Source organism: Rhinatrema bivittatum, chromosome 4 (genome assembly GCF_901001135.1).
Source record: "Rhinatrema bivittatum chromosome 4, aRhiBiv1.1, whole genome shotgun sequence".
In the NCBI taxonomy this organism is placed as follows: domain Eukaryota; kingdom Metazoa; phylum Chordata; class Amphibia; order Gymnophiona; family Rhinatrematidae; genus Rhinatrema; species Rhinatrema bivittatum.
Genome location: NC_042618.1, coordinates 382,054,661 through 382,082,558, shown reverse-complemented (window position 1 = coordinate 382,082,558; position 27,898 = coordinate 382,054,661). Strand labels below are relative to the sequence as shown.

Here is a 27,898-nt window from a genome sequence, read left to right as displayed (position 1 = left end):
CCAAGGATTCTGGTCTCTAGAGGAAGCCAAACACCAGATAAATTTCCTGGAGCTTCGAGAAATCCGATACGCTCTCCGGGCTTTTCAAGATTGCCTATCAAATCACATAATCTTGATTCAGACGGACAACCAGGTGGCCATGTGGTACATCAACAAACAGGGAGGCACAGGCTCCTTCCTTCTCTGTCAGGAAACTGCGCAGATTTGGGCGGAAGCCCTCTCCCGTTCCATGTACCTCAGGGTCACCTACTTGCCGGGAGTAGAAAATGTCTTGGCAGACCGGCTGAGCCGTGTCTTCCAACCACACGCGTGGTCACTCAATCCCTTGGTAGCGACCTCTCTTTTCCAAAAATGGGGTTATCCCCACATAGACCTCTTTGCGTCCCCTCAGAACCACAAAGTGGCCAATTACTGCTCTCTCATTCGGACTCAGCACTATCGGCCCAGGGATGCATTCTCCCTCCCGTGGACAACCGGTCTGCTTTATGCATTCCCTCCACTTCCTCTTCTGTTGAAGACTCTTGTGAAGCTACGTCAGGACAAGGGAATCATGATCCTGATAGCACCACACTGGCCACGCCAAGTGTGGTTTCCCATACTCCAGGATCTCTCCATCCGCAGACACATTCCCCTGGGAAAGGACCCACATCTGATCACTCAAAACAACGGATGCCTCCTCCATCCCAATCTCCAAGCCTTGTCCCTGACGGCATGGATGTTGAAAGGTTAGTCCTTCAACCATTCAACCTATCGGATTCAGTTTCTTGTGTCCTCATCGCTTCACGAAAGCCTTCCACAAGAAAATCTTACTCCTATAAATGGAAAAGGTACACATCATGATGCACTTCTCAGTCCCTTGATCCCCTTTCCTGTCCAATTCCTAAATTTTTGGACTATCTTTGGCATTTGTCAGAATCAGGTCTAAAGACCTCTTCCATTAGAATGCATGTCAGTGCAGTAGCCACCTTCCATAAAGGTATCGGGGGTGTCCCTATTTCAGTACAACCCCTTGTAACATGCTTTCTTAAAGGCTTGCTCCATTTGAAGCCACCTTTACGTCCTCCGGCCCCATCTTGGGACCTTAATCTGGTTCTTGGTCGCCTTATGAAACCACCCTTCGAACCTCTTCACTCATGTGACCTTAAATATCTCACATGGAAAGTGATTTTCCTTTTAGCTATCACTTCAGCTCGCAGGGTTAGTGAATTACAGGCCCTAGTTACCTATCCGCCTTACACTAAACTCCTGCAGGACCGGGCGGTACTCCGCACTCACCCTAAATTCTTACCTAAGGTAGTTTTGGAGTTTCATATTAATCAATCCATCATACTACCTATTTTCTTTCCCAGGCCCCACTCCAACTCCGGGGAACAGACTCTGCATACCCTCGACTGTAAATGAGCTCTAGCTTTCTATCTAGACCGTACAGTTGCCCACAGGAAGAGCACTCAATTATTCGTCTCTTTCCATCCTAACAAGTTAGGGCAACCCATGGGTAAGCAGGCTCTTTCCTCCTGGTTGGCGGACTGCATATCCTTTTGCTATCAGCAAGCGGGCATTCCTTTTCACGACCGTGTTAAGGCACACTCTGTGAGGGCCATGGCGACTTCAGTAGCACACCTTCGATCGGTGCCGCTTCCTGACATCTGCAGGGCTCCTACCTGGAGTTCTCTCCATATCTTTGCAGCCCACTACTGTCTGGACAAAGCTGGAAGACAGGATTCCATCTTCGGCCAATCTGTCTTGCGTAACCTTTTTCCAACATGACGTACCAACACCCTTCCGCCTACCCGGTGGGGTGCGGATGTCCTCTACCAAATTTCACCCCAGTTGTTGTGCCTGTTGCACGCCGTTGGGTACCTTTGGTGCACGTTCTGACATCCTCAGCTCGGTACTCACCCATTTGTGAGGACAACCATCCTGCTTGTCCTGTGAGAAAGCAAATGTTGCTTACCTGATGTAACAGGTGTTCTCATAGGACAGCAGGATGTTAGTCCTCACGAAACCCGCCCGCCGCCCCGCGGTGTTGGGTTCGTTTTTCTTATTTTATTTTTTTCGGCACTGCCTGTAGCTTTGAAACAAGACTGAAGGGGGGGACCCCTGCTGGCTGCAGGGTTGGTGCCATGCTGGGCATGCCCAGTAGGGGCCAGTCAAAGTTCCAGAAACTTTGACAGACGTTTTCCGTGGTCGGGCTCCATCCTCGATGTCACCCATTTGTGAGAACTAACATCCTGCTGTCCTGTGAGAACACCTGTTACATCAGGTAAGCAACATCTTCTATGTCCTTTTGTGGATTACAAACTTGCTAAAAGACAGGAAACAGAGAGTAGGATTAAATGGACAATTTTCTCAGTGGAAGAGCGTGGGCAGTGGAGTGCCTCAGGGATCTGTATTGGGACCCTTACTTTTCAATATATTTATAAATGATCTGGAAAGAAATACGACGAGTGAAGTAATCAAATTTGCAGATACAAAATTGTTCAGAATAGTTAAATCACAAGCAGATTGTGATAAATTGCAGGAAGACCTTGTGAGACTGGAAAATTGGGCATCGAAATGGCAGATGAAATTTAATGTGGATAAGTGCAAAGTGATGCATATAGGGAAAAATAATCCATGCTATAGTTACACAATGTTAGGTTCCATATTAGGTGCTACCACCCAAGAAAGAGATCTAGGCGTCATACTGGATAACATATTGAAATTGTTGGTTCAGTGTGCTGCGTCAGTCAAAAAAGCAAACAGAATGTTGGGAATTTATTAGGAATGGAATGGTGAATAAAACGGAAAATGTCATAATGCCTCTGTATCGCTCCATGGTGAGACCCCACCTTGAATACTGTGTACAATTCTGGTCACCACATCTCAAAAAAGATATAATTGCGATGGAGAAGGTACAGAGAAGGGCGACCAAAATGGTAAGGGGAATGGAACAGCTCCCCTATTAGGAAAGACTAAAGAGGTTAGGACTTTTCAGCTTGGAGGAGGGGGGATATGATAGAGGTGTTTAAAATCATGAGAGGTCTAGAACGGGTAGATGTGAATCGGTTATTTAGTCTTTCAAATAATAGTAAGACTAGGGGGCACTCCATGAAGTTAGCATGTGGCACGTTTAAAACTAATCGGAGAAAGTTCTTCTTCACTCAACGCACAATTAAACTCTGGAATTTGTTGCCAGAGGATGTGGTTAGTGCAGTTAGTATAGCTATGTTTAAAAAAGAATTGGATACATTCTTGGAGGAGAAGTCCATTATCTGCTATTAATTAAGTTGACTTAGAAAATAGCCACTGCTATTACGGTAACATGAAATAGACTTAGTTTTTGGGTACTTGCAAGGTTCTTGTGGCCTGGATTGGCCACTGTTGGAAACAGGATGCTGGGCTTGATGGACCCTTGGTCTGACCCAAGTTCGCATGTGCTTATGTTCTTATGTCTTTAAAATCATGAGAGGTCTTGAACAAGTAGGTGAGTATCGGTTATTTACACTTTCAGATAATAGAAAGACTAGGGGGCACTTCATGAAGTTAGCAAGTAGCACATTTAAGACTAATCGGAGAAAATTCTTTTTTACTCAATGCACAATTAAGCTCTGGAATTTGTTGCCAGATGATGTGGTTAGTGCAGTTAATGTAGCTGGGTTCAAGAAAGGTTTGGATAAGTTCTTGGAGGAGAAGTCCATTAACTGCTATTAATCAAGTTTACTTAGGGAATAGTCACTGCTATTAATTGCATCAGTAGCATGGGATCTTCATGGTGTTTGGGTACTTGCCAGGTGCTTGTGGCCTGGTTTGGCCTCTGTTGGAAACAGAATGCTGTGCTTGATGGACCCTTGGTCTGACCCAGCATGGCAATTTCTTATGTTCTTAATGGGAACTTTCCTTATCCCATTGGCTAACAGACTGTATTTCTTTCTGCTATGCACAAATAGGACTACAACTTGAGGGCTATGTGAAGGTTTATTCGGTTTGAACCATGTCAGCGTCAGTGACTCACTTGCGTGCGGTACCCATACACGAGATCTGCAGGGCAGTGACCTGGAGTTCCCTCCACACCGTCGCTTCTCATTAATGTCTGGACAAAGATGGACAGCATGACAGTCATTTCGGTCAGTCGGTCCTCCATAATCTTTTTCAGCCATGAAAATCCAACTCTTCCTGCCTTGGTCCCTTTCTTTGGGTGCAGGCTGTCTCCCCTTGTTCTAGCAACACTTGTTGTTGTGCACGTTTGCAGCTGTTAATTGCTGCCTGTGTTTGGGAGCAGCCTGTAGCTACATATTCACCCATGTGTGAGGACTACTATCCTTCTTGTCCTTGGAGAAAGCAGAGTGCTTTCCTATAACAGGTGTTCTCTAAGGACAGCAAGATGTTGGCCCTCACAAAACCCAGTGACCTCCCTGCAGAGTTAGGTTTCTTTAGGTTTGTTATTTTATTTTTTCGCAGACTCTATGTTATAAGACTGAAGAGGGATCCCGTGTGGATAGTGGCATGCTGGGCATGCTCAGTGTGTCAGTCAAAGTTTCTAGAAATTTGACAAAAGCTTTCCATGCCGGCTCCATCTGATGATGTCACCCATTTGTGAAGACTAACATCCTGCTGTCTTTGGAGAATACATGTTACTGGTAAGCAACTCTGCTATCCCTTGAAGGCCCTAACTATACGCCACTGCATTTCAATATGAGAATCAGTCAGTTGCAGCTCAGCAAAATTTATTTTGATGAAATATTCCTATTTGCAGTATTTATCCCTGTTGTTAAGACGCTTAGGCCTGGATTTATCAAAATGCGCTAAATATTGCATGCAATAGGAAAAGGGGTGTATTTTATGGTGATAGCCTATTTATTGCAAAGTGTGCTATCTTAGCACTTTGTATAGGTATTACCATAGAATGTGATAACTTTTTCACACTTTGTAGTAAGTACCACAATTGTTGCAATTCCTACCTACAACCACTGAGAGAGAGCACCTAGCTTTAAGGCCCTTATAGTAGGTAGGTATTTATACCTCTGTATGAGGCCCACCTAGTTACTCGAGGTGAGGTTTAGGTAGTAGTATAGGGGTTAGAGGCCACTTTGACATTCAGAGTGAGACGTACGAACAGAACAGTACACTCTTTTGAAGATTTGATGTCCTTCGGAGTGAGGAAACTCACCCAAAGATGAGATTTGTACAATATTCTCTCAACTTAGCTTGATGAACTCTCTACCTGGGTAATTTAGAAGCTCTACTCATAGCGGGATTTTTGAATCCCATGGTTTGTTCACCTAACTGCCAAACTTAGCTAGACAAACTGATTGAGTATGGACATCATATGTTTTAGAATCTGCTTTGCTGTTTGAATATTTGAAAAATGTCTTTAAATGAATCTCTGTTGCCTTTTTGTTTTAGCTTTGCTTGATGAGTGGGGAAATAATTCAGATGTCATCTCAAATGAGCCTTATCTTTGAAACCATGGACCTTTCCCAGGCTTCAGTAAGTTTAGTATTACATTATAATATAATCTATAATTCCCTTATTGTGAGGGATGTTATTTTAAAAATTCACTATGTTCATCTCCTTTCTGCTTAGCCTGCTACTGTCAGCCGTTGTGGCATGATTTACTTAGAGCCACTGCAGCTTGGCTGGATGCCTATTGTAATATCTTGGATGGACACTCTGCCTCAACCCTTGAATGCTAAGGATAATAAAAGTCTTCTGCAAGAACTTTTTGAGTGGCTAATACATCCTGTTTTGAGGTTTCTTCGAAAAAAATGCAAGGTATCTGCATATTAAGCAGTCTTTGTTTTTAGTATGATCTTTCTCAGTGTTTACAGGTATTTTCGATTTTTATTGTTTTGTAGTTGATAAATGGCATAAGGGAATGGTTTTAGATCTATTTATTTATTTATTATTCTTAAATTTGGACCTAGAAACAAGCAAAGCAGTGTATATTAACTATAATATCCAATAAAATAAACTCACATTCAAATCACAGTAACAGGCAAACCATTAAATACCATTTTACACATCAAAAGTTGATACCAATTACTAAACATTACCTATTTTATAGCAGTCCATAGCAGCCACTAAACACTATGAGGTAGATATTCAAAAGTCATTTAGAGGGATAACTTAGTTATCCCTCTAAATGGCAAGGTTTGGTATAGTAAGCCTCTTATTTGACTAGATTTTAGCAAGATGTCCAGCGGCGGATTTCTGATGAAAACCGGCCCGGGGATTCGCCACCCAGGCCGGTCCAGGAGATACCACGTGGTCTGCTGAGCATGGCTCAGTCACGGCCACGCTCAGCAGACCACGTGACTAGCGTGACCGACCCACCAGAGGATCCCGATCCCCCGATAGGCCAATCCGCCCCTGAAGATGTCATTATCAGGCTAAAATCTAGCCAGATAAAGAGGTGTTCCCTGTACGTACCAGGATCAGTCCAGGACACCTGGGTTGTGACTCCGCACCAGTAGATGGAGACAGATTAAAACTTGTGGGCGGAGCCATATATAAGCCCCTGTGCCAGTCACAGCCCCTCAGTCTTACTCTGTCTCCAGTAGATGGTGCAGGTCCAGTCACAGCCCTGCCTGACCTGATTCTGGTTGTTTGTCAGGTTTGATTTTTTGAGATAGTTTTTGGTTAGGTCTGATTTTTTGAGTTAAATTGGGTTTTCTTTTTAATTCTTTCCCGGTTGCCCTGCCTCCCAGGGGAGTTGAGAGGTCCTGAGGGGACTACCCTCCCCCGGTTGAGGCCGCTGCCAGGGTTGAGGACCCGGCTGAGCTAGTGGCAGCGTCAGGGGTGACACCAGGGAGCCTGGTTCACTCACCCCTGCAGGAATAAGGGCTTTTCAGAACCAGGGACAGCGTTTTTTTGTTTGTAAAAAAAAAAAAAAAGTTTTACTTTTGTTTTTGCGGCTCTCTGTTGCCTGGCGTCGCTGCTCCGTTTTAGTCGGTGGGGGGGCATCGTTGGCAGGGGGGAGGTCGCCGAATTGCGCCGTTTGCTTATTTTGAATTTTTTGTGGTAATTTTTTCGGCGCGGCCCCGTTTTTTTTCCCGCGTTTTCGCCGGCATGCCGCGTGCTGCACAGTGCAGGGCCTGCGGCTCGGCGCGCGCGCGTCTCTCAAGGGACAGCCTTTGTTCAGCCTGCGTCCCGGGTGATGAGGGACCCTCGGTAGCGCCGCGGGGGGCTCGTTCCCGGGTCGCGCGTTCGCCGTCGCGCGGTGGTAGCTCCGCTGACAGGCCTCAGGAACTTTTCCCGGTTAGTGTGGGAGTGGCGGCCATCTTGGCCACCGGCCGGGAAATTTCGCGGGAAACGGTGGGGGCCTCTTCCTTTCCTCCCGCGCTTTCCCCGCAGCGTGTCACGGCGGGGGAGGTTCCCTCGGAGGGGCTTCGGTCCCGGGGGGCTTCCGAGAGTGATTCTTCGGATTCTGGTGAATTTTCGGAGGATTTTGCGCTGTTACTGCGCAAAGTCCTCAGATACAAGCGCAGCAGACGCATCCGGGCGAATGGCTCGCGTGCGGCCGACCATGGGTCCCCTCTAAGGAAAAAGAAAGCCAGGAAGGGCGCGGAGATCGCCCACGGTGTGTCCCGGGGGAAGCGGCCTCCCAGGGGGGTGCCGCAAGAATCGGATCCCGAGGATTCCCCTGGGGATGATACAGAGTCCTCCGAGGAGCCCCTGATGGGGGCCGGGAAGGCAGCAGTGGATGGTACTGCACAGCCCATTGCAGAGAAAGCTGCACAGGCTGCAGAAGGGGACGACCCCAAGGTGGTGCGGCTATTTCGCAGAGAGGAACTGGCACCTCTCATCCCGGCCATTCTCCAAGAATTGGGAATTGAAGCTCCTCCGGTGGTGGTCTGCCAGGAGGCGAATATGGATCCTGTTCTGCTCGGCCTCACAGGACCGGCGGTCGCCTTCCCTTTTCATTTCTCGTCCACGGATATCCTTTTCAAGGAATGGGATACTCCGGAGTTAGGTTTGAAAGTCAGCAAGGCCATGGATAAACTCTATCCTTTACCGGAGGAGGCGCTGGAGCTCCTCCGACTCCCAAAGGTGGATTCGGCGGTGTCCGCTGTCACGAAGAGGTCTACCATCCCTGTCACGGGAGCGACGGCCCTCCGGGATATTCAAGACCGAAAGTTGGAGGTACAGCTCAAAAAGATTTTTGAGGTTTCCGCCCTGGGAGTGCGGGCCGCCATTTGCACGAACTTCGCTATGCGAGCTAGTCTGCGCTGGGCCCAGGTACTGCAGGCGAATGCGGGTCTCTCTCCGGAGGAGGCTTCCCAAGCAGACAGGTTGGAAGCAGCTATCGCATATGGGGCCGATGCGCTCCATGATCTTTTACGCACTTCAGCTAGGTCCATGGTGGCAGCGGTGTCGGCACGCCGTCTCCTTTGGCTGCGCAACTGGGCGGCGGATGGTTTGTCCAAGGCTCACCTCGGGGCATTGCCCTTCAAAGGGAAATTGCTGTTTGGTAAGGAGTTAGATGACTTGATGGTTTCCCTGGGTGAGAACCGAGCGTTTAGGCTGCCAGAGGATAGGACCCGGTCGCGCTCTTCGTTTTCCGGCAGAGCCCGTTTCCGGGGTCCCCGGAAGTCCAGGCCGCAAAGATCCACCGGACCCTCGTATAGGCCGGCCTCTTCTCGAAACACTCACTGGCAGCAGTCCTTTCGGGGCAAACGCTTTGGCAGGCAAGGAGGAGCCCCGTCGGGTGCGGGTTCCAAGCCTTCGCAATGCAGTTCGGCCGGCCCATCCCTCGTCACGCCCTCAGCACGCTGTTCCAAACGTGGGGGCGCGTCTATCCTTATTTCTCGAGGAATGGGCCAGCATGACGTCGGATCAGTGGGTCCTCGACGTGATAAGACACGGCTACGAGTTAGATTTTGCTCGCATCCCAGCGGACAAGTTCCTGGTCTCGCCTTGCAAGGATCCCAGGAAGAAGGCGGCGGTGCTAGACACCATCCGAAGACTAGAAAGCTTGGGGGCCATCTCTCCAGTTCCGGCCGATCAGTACGGCAAAGGCCGGTACTCCATTTACTTCATAGTTCCCAAGAAGGACGGCACTTTCCGACCCATACTGGATCTGAAAGGAGTCAACAGATGCCTTCGGGTCCCTCACTTCAAGATGGAAACCATTCGTTCGGTGATTGCGTCAGTGCAGCCAGGCGAATTCCTTGCTTCACTAGATCTCACAGAAGCATACCTTCATGTGGGCATCCAACCAGCGTTCCAGCGGTTTTGCATTCTGGGAAGACACTTCCAGTTCCGGGCTCTTCCGTTCGGCCTGGCGACAGCACCTCGGACATTCACGAAAGTGATGGTGGTAGTGGCGGCGCACTTACGTCGGGAAGGCCTCCTGGTTCACCCTTACCTCGACGATTGGCTGATTCGGGCGAAGTCAGAGAGCCTGTGTCGGCAAGCGGTAGCCAGGGTGCTACAATTCTTGCAGTCCCTGGGCTGGGTGGTCAACTACAACAAGAGTCATCTGGAACCCACTCAGTCCTTGGAGTACCTTGGAGCCGTTTTCGACACAAAACGGGGCAGAGTGATTCTCTCTCAGGATCGGATATGCAAACTACAGTCTCAGGTGCGACGTCTTTTGTCTCAGCACCGTCCGCGAGTCTGCGATTACCTGACAGTTCTCGGATCTATGGCCTCCACGCTGGCGTTAGTCCCTTGGGCGTTCGCTCACCTGCGGCCACTGCAGTCTTCATTGTTGTCCCGCTGGAAACCGATTTCAGAGGAATATTATCTTCCACTGCCTCTCGAGAGTCAGGTGCGCTCCAGCCTGGGCTGGTGGCTGGATTCCAAACATCTCTCCTGCGGAGTATCTCTTCTTCTTCCCAACTGGACAGTGGTGACCACGGATGCCAGTCTTTCCGGTTGGGGTGCAGTTTGCCAAGGGAAATCGGTTCAGGGTCTGTGGTCAGAAGATCAGACCCGGTAGTCTATCAACCGCCTAGAGTTCAGGGCGGTCCGTCTGGCATTGCAAGCTTTTCTACCCCTTCTATGAGGAAAGGCGATCCGAGTATTGTCGGACAACGCTACCACCGTGGCTTACATCAATCGCCAGGGCGGGACGAAAAGCCCTCAAGTAGCGGAGGAAGCGCGTTCCTTGATGGCCTGGGCAGAGCGGCATCTCAGCGATCTCGCTGCGTCTCACATAGCAGGAGCCGACAATGTCCAGGCGGATTTCCTCAGCAGACACCACCTGGATCCCGGAGAGTGGGAGCTAGCGGAAGAAGCGTTTCTTCTCATTTGCAGGACTTGGGGAACGCCCCACATGGACCTGATGGCCACGTGGAACAACTCAAAGGCTCCGAGATTTTTCAGTCGACGCCGAGAAAGAGGAGCAGAAGGGGTCGACGCGTTAGCACTTCCCTGGCCGGCAGAGGTGCTACTGTATGTGTTCCCACCGTGGCCCATGATCGGCAAGATACTGCGGCGCATAGAATTGCACCCGTCCGACGTGATCATGGTGGCGCCGGAGTGGCTGCGCCGTCCGTGGTTTGCGGACCTGGTCCAGTTGTCGGTGGCGGCACCCCTTCGTCTACAGGGGTTTCCGGGGCTCCTTCGTCAGGGTCCCGTCTGTTTGGAGGATGCGGATCACTTCTGTCTCGCGGCATGGCTTTTGAGAGGTATCGGTTGAAGCAAAAAGGTTACTCGGACGCGGTAGTTGCCACGTTGCTGAGATCCAGGAAACAGTCTACGTCTCTGGCTTATGTTCGAGTCTGGGTAGTCTTTGAGGAATGGTGCGTGGAGCGGGGTCTTAATCCCACTTCTGCTGCTATTCCCGATATTTTGGCTTTTCTCCAGGCTGGGCTGGCCAAAGGCTTAACGTGCAGTTCCCTACGGGTCCAAGTCACGGCGCTTGGTTGTTTGCGTGGTAAGATTCGGGGAGTCTCCCTGGCTCTCCACCCGGATATCTCCCGTTTCCTTCGGGGGGGCGAAACACCTCCGTCCTCCTTTGCGGCTCCCTTGTCCTTCTTGGAACCTCAACTGGGTGCTCTCGTCCTTATGCTCAGCTCCTTTTGAGCCTCTGAAGCGTTCTACGATCAAAGATCTCACGTTAAAGACTGTATTCCTGGTAGCCATTGCTTCGGCTCGCCGGGTTTCTGAGTTGCAAGCTCTGTCCTGCAGAGAGCCCTTCTTGCGCTTTTCCGATTCAGGGGTTTCCTTGCGGACCATTCCCTCTTTCTTGCCTAAGGTCGTATCACCTTTTCATTTGAATCAATCGGTTGAACTTCCCGCTTTCGCGGTTGGGGAATCTTCCGACCCGAAGTTGAGGGATTTGAGAAAACTAGATGTGCGGAGGGTCTCTTCTTCGCTATCTAGAGGTCACAAATTCTTTTCGATTAACAGATCATCTGTTTGTGTTGACGTCGGGTCCGAAGAAAGGTTCTGCGGCGTCCCGCACAACGATCGCCCGTTGGCTCAAGGAGGCCATTGGTTCCGCGTACATTCTGCGCGGTAAAACACCGCCAGTGGGTCTTCGAGCTCATTCGACGAGATCTCATGCTGCGTCTTGGGCGGAATCTTCTCAGGTGTCGCCTCAAGAGATTTGCAGGGCGGCTACCTGGAAATCGTTGCATACCTTCATTAAACATTACCGATTGGATGTTCAAGCTACTGATGCTGGGGGATTTGGAGAGAGGGTACTCCGAGCGGGACTCTCTGCTTCCCACCCTCGATAACTTAGCTCTGGTACATCCCAGGTGTCCTGGACTGATCCTGGTACGTACAGGGAAAGGAAAATTAGTTTCTTACCTGATAATTTTCGTTCCTGTAGTACCAAGGATCAGTCCAGGATCCCGCCCGCAGTGTGGCGCTATAGTAATGGAGAGTCCGCTCATTGTTGTTTTTTAATACGCTGACCCCTTGTTTTGTTCGCTCTCCCGGTTGGGGAGTCTGTTTTTCCTGTAGGGGTGTTGGAGTTATTTTACTTAGTAAGTTTCTATGGTTAGCTATGTTGGCTTTTGGATTTTTCTACTTTGACATTACGTATGACTGAGGGGCTGTGACTGGCACAGGGGCTTATATATGGCTCCGCCCACAAGTTTTAATCTGTCTCCATCTACTGGTGCGGAGTCACAACCCAGGTGTCCTGGACTGATCCTTGGTACTACAGGAACGAAAATTATCAGGTAAGAAACTAATTTTCCTTTCTGGGCATGTAACTAGGAGGAGCTACTTATCCCGCTAACTTGTAACTTATAGGACCTTATCGCACGATAAATGGGGCATAACCTGTGATAGATGCGTGATGTTTATCACAGCGCGCTTTAATATTTAAATATGATAATAAGTATATAAAATCTAGATAATTATGCAAAAGAAAGACTTCTACCGCATTTCGCATTCTAACACTTGATTTAACGTGGGAAATAACATCTCTTTGATTTGTGGTGGGGGCAAAAAAGTTTTTATTGCACCTTAGTGGCCATTATCGCCCGATAGTGGTAATTATTGAGCATGATAAAATGAGGCCTTCTTTTAGACACACCTACACAGCCCTGGTGAGACAATTTTATTCTCAATGTCACTGTGAGGCTCAATAAATTAAATTTAAATGGAGGAAAAGACCTCAGAGCCTGGCATGTATTGTTCTCAGAAACATACTAACATGCTTTGTGGTAAAACAATCACAGGTCAGAAAAACCTCCAAAACCTTCCCGAATATTTATTTAATTAAAAACATGTCTTTTTTAGGGGTTTCTTCTTTCTTTTTTTCTTTTATGTTTTAGTTTTTTTGTATAAACAGTTTTTGAGAGATAAAACTTATCTTAAATATTTTGCTTCTGAAGTGAAACTCATAATCGCCAACAATGGCTAGCGTTTCGCCGATGATTGCTGCCTCAGGGCAGATTAATTGTACTCCTTAGATTCAGCACTTAATGTCCATGGTGCAAATCCTGTGATTGTTTTGCCACAAAGTATGTTCATAAAGTATATTTATGAGAACAATACATGCTAGGCTCTGAGATCTTTTCCTCAGTTTAAATTTAATTTATTCAGCCATACAGTGACATTGTAGATTACAATTGTAGAGTGGAAGCATTTTTCATAATTTATGATTTATACTTCCACTAATCTGTATTGGTTAGAGGCAATAAGATCACCTTTTCTTACCTGCCCTCTCTTCCTAAAGCTACAATTTTAGGTGGAAGTGTACCAGTAGTGGGATACTGGCTGCTTCAAACTGCTCAACAACAACAATAACCATAACAGGGATCGGAGGTTGTAACGCCACCTAGGGAAGTACCCATACTGGAGCCAGAGCTACAAGCCCCCCTAGTGGAGCAGGATGACCTCTATCAGGGCTTGCCAAGCAGGAAGGCACATAAGGCAGTACAATGAGCTCATCTTTCATCCCTGCACAACATTGCTGGGGATGCCTGAGGAACATGTGGTAAAGAGATATTGTCTGAGTTCTCATGCTATCATGGAATTATATCAGGAACTCAAAAAGGACCTGGATCCTGTCACAGAAAGGCCCCACGCTATAGCAGGCTTCACCAAACTATTGTGCACTCTGCATTTTATGGCATCTGGCTCATTCCAAACAACAGTCGGGGTCATTGGGGGAGTATCACAAACATCTTTTTCCCGCTATCTAGGCCAGGTCATAACAGCTATATGTGGCCGCATTAATCATTACATCAGATTCCTTCATGAAAGGCAGGACTTGCTGGACTTGAAAAAGAGGTTTTTATGCCGTCACAAACTTTCCAAATGTTCTGGGAGCTATTGACTGCACTCACATAGCCATCATCCTACCCCCCTCCCCCGGTTCATAACCTTGCTCTACATTATGGCATCCCAGTTGACCTTATTCCAGATCTATCTGAAGATACCCTATATCCCCCTGCAAATGCTGGGGAGACCACACAGACTGGCAGCCAGCTTCGACAAAGTGTCGTACAACTCTTCTTTGCCTGTTAGTCATCATCTAGTCCTTCCCATTGCATGGAAGAGAGCCCAGCAGAGTGGTTCTGGCTTCTCACATCTGGATCTTTTTTTTACTCACCAATTCTCTGTCTGGGTCAGTGTGTAAAAGAAACCACTTAGGCCTAGTTAGGCCTAATAGATCAATAGGTGCAATTTACAATAGTAGACAAAGTAAACAAAAAATAAACCTAACAACAAAGAGATGTGGCTGTTCTAATGTATTCATATTGATTGTGAGTCAAAAAGAGTCACATCTCGTGATAGCATTCATGTAGGATTGCCAACACAGTGTGCATAGCTTGGCATAGCTAGTGCCTTTTTGCTAGACTTAGCTACGCTTTGGACCCTGTCCTAGCCCTCACATATTGGCAAGATAGTCACATAGCTATGTTGGAATTCCAGCAGGGCTAAGTGCTCTCTAAGTGAAATAATTTACATGTAACTCAGCTGCTTAAAGGGATAACCTGAAGCTACAATCATCAATCACAGACTCTCACTTTCTGAGGCAGTGCTGACATCTGAGTGCTCACATAGCAGGCCTTCACATAGGGCCTTTTTGGAAGCTCATATCCAATATTGTGGCAATCCCACACTCAACCATGCACAGCTGGGCCTGATACATCTGGATAAGCAAGCAATCAACTCTCATTTACAGATGGTGAGGGCCTTGGTTGTTGGTCTATCATGTTGGTCTGTCATGTTGGTTATGTCAGCTGCATAGAAAGGCTATTGAAGGATGCTGGTTTGACAATCTGAAGGTTGGATTGGGAATAGGATGGTGTCATGCCTTCACATGATGAAGAAAGTCACGCCACTTAAAATGTACTCAATAAAAAGCTTTTTTAAAATATGACCAGTTAAAAAAAATATCATCTACTTGCAATCTGTGTGGAACTAGGCAGATTTGAACAGACTGGCTCTCAACCCAATATGTTCAAGTCTGCCTGGTTCCACATAGATTGCAGTACAGGAATGGGAGTCAGTCTGATCAAGTATTCCTTGTTCCACGCAACAGCAGGCCTTATCACTGTCTGCTCTTGACCAGTGCAGAATCTTTATCCTCCACATTTCTGTGACTCATCTGCAGTAGTCACACAGCAGCCTCATCACTGTTAGCTCTTAGCCAGTAAGGAATCTCTATCCTCCACATCTCTGTGACTTATCCACAGTGGTCATATAGCAGCTGACATGTTCTTCTAGCATGCTGCAAGTAGACAGAGGGGCATAAGAATTAGGTTGGCTAGTGAACAAATGATGCAGCTTGTTAGCAGCAGAACCTGTCCCCTATAATCAACAAGATTAAAGTTCCATCTAATCTATGCACCCAAACATAAGCAGCCTCATAAGGTGAATTCTCTGTTGGCTTATCTTCACATTGTTTACATATGTCAGAATAAGCCTAAATTGATGCTATCCTTTGTGGCTGGCTCACAGTTTAGTTACCAGGATATCTTCAACAGATAAGTGTTATGCTGCCAACCATGGGAGGCCCACGGCACGGTCCTCTCACCTTCCCAGATGGACCTCAGCGCTCAGTTCTCCGTCACTGGCAGCAGTTGGCCACCAGCTCCGACCTCGGATCCCCGCCAGTGTCCCTGGTCCTGCGTGCTGCCCGGGACCTCCACCCAGGATTCCTCTTCTAAACAGGCCTCTCTGCATGCTCCATGGAGAGACGCCGCCAATGGTGTTGTGCCCCCTCCTAGACGCACGCATGTGCAACTCTGATGCTTTTAAAGGGCCCGCGGCAGGAACCTGGCCGTGGACCTGGATGCTGACATCATCACTCTCAGCGTACTTAAGCTCAGGCAACGCTCCTAAGCATTGCCTTTGCACCACATCTCCTCGGTTCCCTGTTGATTGAGTGCTCGTTGCTTCCAGAGATTAGTCTCAGCCCTGCGTTCCTGATCCCTCGTTGTTCCTGGTTCCTGTCTTTTCATTCTTTCCCTGCTTCTTGCTTCAGATTGACTTTATGGACTTTGACTTTGCTTTGCCTGACTCTGCCTTGTGATTATCTCCAAGCCTGATCTCTGCTACATCTGACCTCGCCTGCCTTCCCCAAGCCTGACCTCTGCTACAACTGACCTCGCCTGCCTTCTCCAAGCCTGACCTTCACTACGTCTGACCTCGCCTGCCTTCTCCAAGCCTGACCTCTGCTACGTCTGACCTTGCCTGCCTTCTCCAAGCCTGACCTCTGCTACGCCTGACCACGCCTGCCTTCTCTGTGCCTTGACCATTGCTACGCCTGACCATGCCTTTCTTGACCATTGCTACGCCTGACCACGCTTCCTTCTCCGCGCCCTGACCATTGCTACGGATAACCTTGCTATAGACTCTTTCTTGTCCAGAGTTCTACGTTGCTCGCCATAGCTTCCATTGGCTGCCAGCTTTCATCTGAGCTTGACAGTGATGCCTCTGCCTCTGTTCTCTGGACATGGACTTTCAAGGCTTTGGCCTTTCTTTGCTCAAACACCTCCAGCCACTCCTTGTTCCTTGGTGCTTTGGTTCCAGTTCCGCAACCCATCTTGGATAGACGTACGCCGCCTGCTGGCTGCTGTCTCTGGGCTGAACCATCTACCTTCATTATCCTATCTCGAGGCCCGCCTAAGTCCTGCCGGCCCCGACACCCAAATACTCAAACCAAGGGGAACGTGGGCTGGTATAGGTGAAGCTCCAGTGGCCTCTTCAGCCCACTCCACCTGCTGATGGTGGGGACCCATAAGCCCTTGCCTACGGGATGCGTCAACCCCACCTCAGCCCAAGAATCCACCTCTAGTGCAACAGATTGCAAAGGCCATGGATTCGGTGGAGCCGCGTGCCCTCCAGGCCATTCCAGGCCTGGCTTCCAAGGTGCAGGAACAGCAGCAGTTCCTCGAGGCACTGGCCTCATCCATGGACCGTCTTCACACCCAAATCGATGCCATCCTAAGTGACCCGCCTTTGTCTTCTCCACAGCCACCTCCATCATCGCCACGGGCCTTGTTGGTGCTTCCAGCGCCCCCATGTTTCAACAGTGTCTCTAAGCTCTGCAGATGGTTTATAAACCAGTGCTATATGCAATTCGCTCTGCAACCCTCCGTCTTTCAGGATGATTTAACTAAAGTCACGTTTATCCTGTCTCGCCTTGAAGGGAAGGCCCTGGCCTGGGCTTCTCCCCTGTGGGAATGCTCAGACTCCCTGCTAAGGGAACTGGTTCGATTTGTGGCTCTCTTCAAGCGAACGTTCGATGACCCTGGGCAACACGCTGTGGCAACATGAATTTACTCCACCTTCATCAAGGATAACGAAGTCTCTTCTATTACACCATAGAGTTCCGGACTTTGTCTACTGAGATCGCTTGGCAAGAGGATTGCCTGCAAGCTATTTATCTTGATGGTCTCTCCTCACAGCCAAAAGATGAGTTGGCTGCTCGGGAGCTCCCTTCCTCCTTGGATGACATTATAGACTTGACGGGCCAAATTGATCACCGTCTTTAAGAGCGACACCAGGAGAGTTGGATGCCCAAAAGGCTCCTGCAGGTCCGCTCCCGCTCACCATCCGTTACTAACTTTATATCCAGTGTCACTAGAGTGGTTAAGGCGGAGGAACCCATGCAGTTGGGTAAAGGGCAACTGACTCCGGAAGAGCGCTTCCGGGAAAGACAAACCAGCCTGTGTCTGTATTGCGGGGCCCTAGGCCACCATCTACAGAATTGTCCCATCCATTCGGGAAACTCCAGAGCCCAAGTTCAGTAGGGGTCCTGAACTTGGGTGCAACGTCTCCGGCCCCCCAACTCTCAGTTACAGTCACTTTAATTTGGGACTCCCGGTCCTTCCCAGTCCTTGTTCTGGTGGATTCCGGAGCAGGGGGGAATTTTATCCTCAAGGACCTTGTGCAACTCTTGGGTAGTAAGACCCACTCACTAGTTTCTACCCTGTGCATTGCCTCAATATATTGAGAGCCGCTTCCCGGCTGTATTTCCCTGACCACAGAACCTGTTCAGCTATGCACAGGGGCTCTACACCTTGAAAAACTTGAACTTTTAATATTCGATAAGTCTGTCCATCCCATAGTGCTTGGGCTTCCTTGACTCCAGAAGCACTCTCCTCAGAAGACTTCTCTACAGCTGGTAGAGTGGGGTCCAGCTTGTCACCAATCATGCCTCCAGAAGATGACTCCGTCTGCTACGATTCCTTTGGTTACCACTTCTTCTGGCATACCGGCTCCCTTCGCTGCCTATGAGGACATATTCTCTAAACAGAAGGATGACCTTCTCCCACCTCTTCGGTGGTTTGACTGGCCTATTGATCTCCTTCCTGGAACCATGCCTCCTCATGGATGCACCTACCCTTTGTCTCTACCCGAGAAAAGGCTATGACTGAATACATTCGAGAGAATCTGGAGAAAGGGTTTATCCATCCTTCAACATCACCTGCCGGAGCGGGATTCTTTTTTGTGACCAAAAAAGACGGGTCACTCAGACCATGCATTGACTACCACGGCCTAAATGCCATCACTTGCAAGGATAAATATCCCTTACCACTGATCTCTGAACTCTTCGATCGCCTCCAAGTTGTGACCATTTTCACTAAGCTGGACGTACGCGGGGCATATAACCTGGTGTGCATCTGTCCTGATGATATCTGGAAAACTGCCTTCAATATTACAGACGGTCACTATGAATACTTAGTGATGACTTTCGGCCTTTCCAATGCACCTGCTGTATTCCAGCAAATGATAAACAACATTTTTAGGGATCTACTGTACACCAAAGTCAGGGTTACTTGGACGATACCCTCATTTTTTCAAAGCCCTTGATACCCAACGGACTGACGTATGTATGGTATTACAACGTCTTCGTGAAAACCAGTTGTTTGCAAAGCTGGACAAGTGTTTGTTCGAGAAGTCCAGTCTACCAGTCCTTGGTTACATAATTTCCCCACAGGGTTTCTCCATGGACCCGGATAAACTGAGGGCAATCCGGGATTGGCCACAAACTGTGGGACTAAAGCGCTTCAACATTTCCTGGGGTTCCTTAATTATTACCGCCATTTTATCCCTCATTATTCCACTCTGGCCGCCCCCATGACGGCCCTGACTAGGAAGGGTCAGAATACATGAAACTGGACACCTGAAGCTATAGCAACATTCCATTAGTTAAAGGAAGCCTTTCAAAAGGGACCCTGTCTATGTCACCTGGATCCGATTCGTCCATTCCAAGTCGAGGTGGACACCTCCACCATCGGGGCTGGGGCTGTCCTAAGCCAGCGGACCGCTTCCGGTACCATAGTCCCATGCTCCTTTTACTCGCGGAAATTTCCACCAGCAGAACGACATTATAGCATTGGGGACCGCAAATTATTCGCCATAAAGTTGGCCCTAGAAGAGTGGCGTCCCTGGCTTGAGGGCGCTCAACATAAATTCACGGTGTTCACGGCCCATAAAAATCTAGAACATTTAAGTCAAGCTCAGTGACTTAATGCCCGCCAGGCCCGGTGGGCCCTTTTCTTTTCCTGGTTCGATTTTGAGCCCCGTTACTGCCCTGCAGAAAAAAACTTTCGAGCAGATGCCTTATCCAGATCCTTCGAACCAGAGGATATTCCCGACTAGCCAACTCATATTATCAACCCAGCTTGTGTCTCCTTGTCAGCTACTCATACAATCCCCACAGGGAAATATGTGGTGCCTCGACGACTCCGAGAAAGGGTGCTCCGCTGGGCCCACGATTCCAAGATTGCTGGTCACCCAGGACAAGCGTGAACTGTGGCAGTGCTCCATCGGTTTTTCTGGTGGCCTACCTTGGTCTCCGACGCGAAGGCATATGTCGAATCCTGTAACGTTTGTGCACAATAGAAACCCCGGTCGGGTGACCGTGGGGACTTCTTCAACCGCTTCCAGCACCCGAAGAACCGTTGACACATTTGTCAATGGATTTCATCGTGGACCTGCCTCCTTCTAGGGGCAATATTGTAATATGGGTTACCATAGACTGTTTCTTGAAAATGGCTCATTTTGTGCCGCTTCTGGGCCTACCATCTGCACCCGAGCTAGCGTGACTGTTTTTCCACCACATATTCAGACTACATGGCTTACCAGTGGATATAGTTTCCGATCGGGGTCCACAATTTGTCGCCAGGAATGGGCGCTCTCTTTGTCCCTGCCAGTGTCCCTGGTCCTGCCGTGCTGCCCAGGACCTTCAGTTAGGATTCCTCTTCTAAGCAGGCCTCTCCGCTTGCTCCGCAGAGAGATGCTGCCGATGGTGCTGTGTTTCCTCCAAGGCGCGCACGCGCGCAACTCTGATGCTTTTAAAGGGCCTGCGGCAGAAACCTGGACGCAGACCCAGATCCTGATGTCATCACTCTCAGCGTACTTAAGCTCGGGCAGCACTCCTAAGCGTTGCCTTTGCAATAGATCTCCTCGGTTCCCTGTTGATCGCATGCTTGTTGCTTCCAGAGATTCGTCTCAGCCCTGCATTCCTGATTCCCTATATGCATCACCTTGCACTTATCCACATTAAATTTCATCTGCCATTTCGATGCCCAATTTTCCAGTCTCACAAGGTCTTCCTGCAATTTATCACAATCTCCTTGTGATTTAACTACTCTGAACAATTTAGCATCATCTGCAAATTTGATTATCTCACTCATCGTATTTCTTTCCACCTCGCGCATCCTTCAAAACCTAAGCCTGGTACCCGAAGAGGAAATCGCCCTTTGAAGGGGGTTACTGTTGTGTCCGTCGCTTCCCGATGCCCTCTCTCCACCCTCCTTACCTCTTTGGCGACTCCCTCTTCGCCCGCGGGAAGTTTGGCTACCACGGCGTCCTTCTAACGAAGTCCTCCGGCGTCCCTGGACTGGCTAGATACTGCAACCCACCGTGTTTCCTGGAGGAGTGCGGCTGAAGTACCAGAGTTGGCGCAAACCTCAGGGGCATCCCCCTGAGATGACGTCATCCGCTACGGATATATAAGGTCTTAGAATTTGCTAACAGATCGAGTTAGCAACGGGTAAGGGTTGGGTTCTTGCACTCTACCTAAGCTACTCTGCCTCCTCGGACTTACCAGGGGTACCCGCTCCTCGGGGGCCTCACTCTCTCCTTTGATTTTCAGGTTACAGTTCTCATTCACACACAGACACAAATGCTCTCTCTCTTTCTCTCATTTACACACATGCTCTCAATTACATACTCACATGCTCCCTCACCTAAACCAGCTCTCAATCACACAGACACACATGCTCTATCTTTCTCTCACTTTCACACATGCTCTCAATCACATACTCACATGCTCCCTCACCTAAACCAGTTCTCAGTCACACACAGACACACATGTTCTCTCTCTTTCTCTCACTTTCACACATGCTCTCAATCACATACTCACATGCTCCCTCATCTAAACTAGCTCTCAATCACACACAGAACATATGCTCCATCTTTCTCACATACTCTCAATCACATACTCACATGCTCCCTCACTTAAACTAGTTCTCAGTCACACACAGACACAAATGCTCTCTCTCTCTTTTGGAGCGGCCTCGGCGGGAAAAGGGAAAGCTATCGGGGCTCCCCTAGGGCTCGGCGCGCGCAAGGTGCGTGCGCCGACCCCAGATTTTATAACATGCGCGCGGCTGCGCGTGCATGTTATAAAATTGGGCGTAGATTTGTGTGCGCCAGGTTGCGTGCACAAATCTACGCCCACGCCTAACTTTTAAAATCTGGCCCTCTGACCCCCGATTTTATAACATGCACGCACTGGAAGGAAGGTCAAACGATTGCCAGCATGGCTAAAAAGTGAGGTGAAAGAGGCTATTTTAGCAAAAATATCTTCATCCAAAAATTGGAAGAAGGATCCATCAGAAGAAAATAGGATTAAGCATAAGCATTGGCAAGTTAAATGTAAGACATTGATAAGACAGGCTAAGAGAGAATTTGAAAAGTAATAGGCCATAGAGACAAAAACTCAGAATAAAAACTTTTTAAAATATATCCCATGCAGAAAGCACACAAGGGAGTCAGTTGGACCATTAGATGATTAAGGGGTTAAAGGGGGGGTCATCACAGAAAGATGAAATGATTTCTTTGCTTTGGTGTTTACTGAAGAGGATGTTGGGGAGATACCTGTTCTGGAGACGGTTTTCAGGGGTGATAATTCAGATGAGCTGAACTAAATCATGGTGAACCTGGTAGATGTGGTAGGTCAGATTGACAAACTGAAGAGTAGTAAATCACCTGGACCAGATGGCATACATGCCAGGGTTCTGAAAGAACTAAAAAATAAAATTTCAGATCTACATCTATTAATTTGTAACCTATCATTAAAATCATCCATTCTACCTGAAGATTGGAAGATGGCCAATGTAACCCTGATATTTAAAAAGGGCTACAGGGGTGATCTGGGAAACTATAGACCGGTGAGCCTGACTTCAGTGCTAGGAAAAATCATGAAAACTATTATAAAGAATAAAATCACAAAACATTTAGATAAACATGGTTTAATGGGACACAGCCAGTATGGATTTACCCAAGGGAAATCTTGCCTCACAAATCGCCTACATTTTTTTTAAGGGGTGAATAAACATATGGACAAAGGTGACCAAAAAGATTTAAGTAATATTTAAAGACTTGGCTTTTCACAAACACACATACACCTAATTCCTCCTCAGCTCCTTTCCTCTCCTCTCTCCCCCCCCCTGTAAACTTATTGTAAATTGCATGTAATTACTTGTAAATATCGCCCCCCTCTCAGTTACAATTACTTGTAAATATCGCCTCTTCTCAGTTACCCATCCCATTAACTTGTTTACTGCTAACACTTCTATAATGGTGCCTTGTTTATATTCTATTTTTTTTTGGGTGTTCTCTGTGAAGCTTCTTGCCAGTTTCAGTTATCTGTAAACCGAGATGATGTTCCCAACGTATCTCGGTATATAAAACGCTTAAAATAAATAAAATAAATAGATGTGGTATATTTCAGAAGGTGTTCAACAAAGTCCTGCATAAGAGGCTTCTAAGACAACTAAAAAGTCATGGGATAGGAGGCGATGTCCTTTTGTGGATTACGAGCTGGTTAAAAGACAGGAAACAGAGGGAAGAATTAAATGGGTATGTTTTCACAGTGGAAAAAGGTAAACAGTGGAGTGCCTTAGGGATCTGTACTTGGACCAGAGCTTTTTAATATATTTATAAATGATCTGGAAAGGGGTATGACAAGTGAGGTGATCAAATTTGTGGATGACACAAAATTATGCAGAGTAGTTAAAATTGCAGGAGGACCTTGTGAGACTGGAAGATTGGGCTTCCAAATGGTAGATGAAATTTAACATGGACAAGTGCAAAGTAATGCATATAGAGAAAAATAACCCTTGCTGTAGTTATACAATGTTAGGTTCTATCTTAGGAGTTATCACCCAGGAAAGAGATCTAGGCATCAGAGTAGATAATACATTGAAACCATCAGCTCACTATGCTGTGGTGATCAAAAAAGCAAACAGAATGTTAGGAATTATTAAGAAGGGAATGACAAATAAAATGGTGGATGTCATAATGCCTCTGTATTGCTCTATGGTGAGACTGCATCTTGAATACTGTGTGCAATTCTGGTTGCTGCTTCTCAAAAAAGATATAGTTCCATTGGAGAAAGTGCAGAGAAGGGTGACAAAAATGATGTGGCATGGAACAGATGCCCTATGAGGGTAAGGCTAAGGATGTTAGGGCTGTTAGGTTTGGAGAAGAGACAACTGAGGATATGATAGAGGTTTATAAAATCATGAAAGGACTTGAAAAAGTTAATGTAAATTAGTTATTTAGTCTCTCAGATAATAGGGCTAGGGGGGGCACTGCATGAAGTTAGCAAGTAGTTCATTTAAAAAAAAAAAAAAACCAAAGAAAATTCTTTTTCACTCAGCACATAGTTAAGTTCTGGAATTCATGGCCAGATGATGTGATTATAGCAGTTAGTGTAGCTGGGTTTAAAAAGATTTGGATAAGTTCCTAGAGGAAAAATCCATAAACTGCTATTAATTAATAATTAATAGTAGCTTGAGATTTATTTAATGTTTGAGTATTTGCCAGTACTTGTGACTTGGATTGGTCACTATTGGAAACAGGATACCGGGCTTGATGGACCCTTTGTCTCATCCAGTATGGCAATTTTTATGTTCTTATGTTCTTATTGTTTCTACAGGAGCAGATCTCTAAATCGTCAATTTTTTCTGCTTGCATTTTTGTTAATTTCTCTAAGTTACCGGTAAGTAGCCTGCCGTCCTACACGTTGGCCTCATCTTTGATAACAGAAATTCATCCATCTACATTATCGATTCGGGAGTTAAAGACAGATTGCAGATTTCACTTCTGCTATTTGTTCTGAGATTGCCGATAAGGTATCCTTTAAAGTTGCTACTATGGCCTCGGTTAATTTGTCAATCTTTTCTCTTGAAAGATAGGCCCTGAAAGGATTAGGCTGCACCATGTCTATCTTGCTTTCTTCCACTACAATTTTTTCTTTATTTTTTTTCATCCCCTTGATGGGCATGCTACTGTGCAATTTGTGCATAAATCAGTCAATCGACATTAAAGCTCTTTTTTCATAAGGTTTTACCGTTTGTGGATTCCGTTCTGGGCTCTGATTCAGAAACATTGAAGAGCGAGGTACCCGGAGCATCGAGAAACATGACTTCTCAGGCTCACTACATCATGTGACCTCCTTGTATTTAATTTTTAATTTTTTTGTTAATTGTATTTGTCTATCTAAATTGTAATAAATTTTGATTGTTTTGTATGCCTCCAAGAGTCTAAATGAACAGATAGTAAATAAAATGCAAGCAAATAAATACATAAATAAACTAGCAGACCAAACACTCTACTCCTGAAAACAACATAATATTTTACCTGGTTTATAAAAAATAATATTATACATAAGGCTGATATATAAAAAAATGGCTAAATTATTGAATGTTTTGCAAAAAAAGAGTATGACGGTATCGATAAAAAAAATATATTTCTTTACTCTTTATTTTTATTTTTTTAGGAAATGGTTCCTACAAGTAATAGCAACACACTGGTATCACTCACTCGCCTCTTTGAAATGCTGCTTTTTGAAGCTGTACAACAGGATCAAGCAAACAAGAATATACGCACATGGATTATGGTCAGTATGTTTGACCTCATTTAAAAATGAACCAGTTACAGCTTAGGTTTTACCAAAGTCTGTATTAACTTATTTGCTATTTTGCGCATTAAAATATGGAAGACTGAATAACAATTATTTTAACAAACAACACATATTTAATTATACTTTCCTTTCTGCTGGTCTGCCTGTGGGATTGGCTGCAGACAAATTTCTTTATATGACTCTTCTTAGATTATTTGAAAGGATAGATATACACAGGTTATACAAATATTATAATGTCATATGAAATAGGGTGTCTTTTAATTTTTATAAATTTTCCCAGACTTTTTTCTTATTTTTTCTTGGAAATAATGCTACTCATATAGTACAATAAGGCTTAGCAGAAGGTTAAGAAATAAAATGCTGTTTTTTTCTCATGTTAAAGTCACCAACTCAAAGAGATCCATATTCAAAAGAGTTTGGGTAACTTTTCAGTTTTCATGTCCCCCCTTCACCAGCTAAATTTTATTCAGGGGCGCTGATATTGAGTGCTACATAGCTAAACTTATGTAGATAAGTCTCGTTGAAAAAAATGCTGGCCTAAATTCCCGCTCCCCGCATTGCTGAATATGAATCTCTATAAAAAAGAATCTGAATCAATAAACCTATACATATTTTAAAAACTGCTCATATGTTCTTTTGCTTTTCAGGCTTGCTTTGCTTTCTCTATGATTTGGTCCATTGGAGGAAGTTGTGATACTGATAGTCGAACTAAATTTGATGCATTTATAAAGGAGATTCTAGCAGGGAAATGTGAGAACCACCCAATACCAGCAGCTGTAGGAAAATGGGAATGCCCTTTTGATGACAAAGGATTGGTTTATGACTATATGTATGAGGTATGAAATTAATCATAGGTGTTGGAATGGGGCAGGCCACCCAAGCCCTGGCCCCCCAACTTTTCACTGTGACATACTCAAAGCAGTCCTGTGAGCATAGCACGGCTCTGTGAGTTTCAGCCATCAGATGCCTGTATTCTGATGCTGGCTATTGCGAGATTCAGTGTGAATATACAGACATCCACACGCTCAAATTCGCAAGTTTGAGCCATGTTGGTGCCTGTAGTCTCACGCTGAATCTCAGGAGTTTCAGTTCAAGAATATAGATATCTACACAGCTCAGGCTCACAGAGCTGTGCTCTGCCTGTTCGAAGGTGCAGGTTAAATGAACTGAAGGTTGGAGGTCTGAGGTTGGCTGGGCATGTGAAGTCCAAGGCTGGCTGAGGCTGGCTGGGGTTTTGAGGCTGGTGGTTCAAGGCTGTCTGGGGAGATGATCTGAGGCTGGGGAGGGTCCAAGACTGGCTAAGGGGGGCATCTGAGGCTGGGAGGGTATCTGAGGCTGGGGTATCCAAGGCTGCCTGGGGAGGGGATCTGAGACTGGTGGGATCCAAGACTGGGTGGGAAGGTGAGTCTGGCAACTGGTGTACCAAACTAGTGTTGGGCCTGAGGAAGGTGAGGGGGGGTTGTCCAAGACTGGCTGGGGATATGAGATTGGGGGTCCAAGGCTGTCTGGTTGGGGTCTGAGGATTGGCACTAGGGGTCGAAGGCTGGCTGGAGGAGTCTGAGGCTAGGAGTCCAAAACTGGCTGGGGGCATCTGAGGCTAGATGGGAGGGAACTGAAGATAAGGACTGGGGGGTCCAAGTCTGACATGGGAGTTCAAGGCTAGGGGCTGGGGGAGGGCTGGCTGAGGCTATAGCTTGGAGTTTAAGGTTGGGTGGGAGAGTTCATGGCGGGGGTTCTGGGGCTAGGGGTCCAAGGATGAAGACTGAATCTTCTACCATCATTGGTCCACCAGTGGAGTAGGGGAGGGGTAGAAAGAGAGACAGAAGTGAGGGTAGCTGCAGACATGGGAAAACAGAGAGGTGTTGGGGAGATATTAGAAACATATGTAATAAGGGCACAGGAGAGGTATAGGAAATAAAATAATTAAAATAAATTTTACCTGTTTGAGCACTTTTAGGTTGGCTGAGAAGAGCTGCAGTGCTTTGAGTTACTGCAGCAGCAAAACTTTCATGATGAGGAAAGGAGAAAGGAGCTGAATGCAGGAGAGATACTATGGCTGCCCTCAGGGAGGAAGCCCATGCCTGTGGCATTATTGCTTGAGGCCTTGAGGGAAGACTCATACCTGTGGTATCAGGCAACAGGAATGGAGAGGTATCCATGCTTAGGTGGCTCCTGAGGCACTGGAAAGGCCCAAGGCAGCATAGTACTGCACCAACAGTTGCAGATATTTTTTTCACCGACTCCTGTAATGCTGCAGGAGAGAGAGAAAGACAGCAGACAGTACAGGAAGGGACAAAGTGAGCAGGAGACAGGGCTGCTGCTGACGCTTTTCCTCATCCGTGGCTGCAACAAGAAAAGTCCGGGGATTTTGATGCAGTGTTGCTGCTGCAGGTGTATGGGGGCCTTGGAAATGCCCAGCACTAAAATTAAGGACAGCCTACATTTCTAGTGACATCAACATGATGTCACATTCAGGCCGTGGTTCTGCTGACTAAACATAAAAATAAGCTAATAAAACAAGAAAACTAATGGAAATAAAATAAAAAACACCTATGCAGAGATTAGGGGAACTCAGACAAAACCTGACCATACAACCAGGCAATTGAAAAGGTCAGTGTTGATTCCAGCAATATTGCTAGACCTTGGAAGGAATATTTAATTTAAATTGAGCAAACTGAAGAGTGAGATGCCCTAAGAAAACTTCTATCACTTCTAAAATATTCCAGGAATAACTTTAGGCACCAAGGATTTGGAGAAGAATTTGTTTCTGCATAAAAAAAAGACTCCATTCCAGTAACTGGGAGATACTCCTGTCCAGGTTTTACGAAG

At 46.8% G+C, this 27,898-nt stretch overlaps 1 protein-coding gene across 1 annotated transcript in view; it reads left to right on the top strand.

Moving 5' to 3' along the window:
- The window catches only part of DNAH12 (dynein axonemal heavy chain 12), a 1,160,754-nt gene that overhangs the window by 711,217 nt on the left and 421,639 nt on the right, over positions 1-27,898 (top strand). Inside the window, 4 exon segments of the mRNA XM_029600929.1 lie at positions 5,386-5,469; positions 5,566-5,754; positions 24,926-25,045; positions 25,717-25,905. Coding sequence (XP_029456789.1) covers positions 5,386-5,469; positions 5,566-5,754; positions 24,926-25,045; positions 25,717-25,905 — 582 coding nt within the window.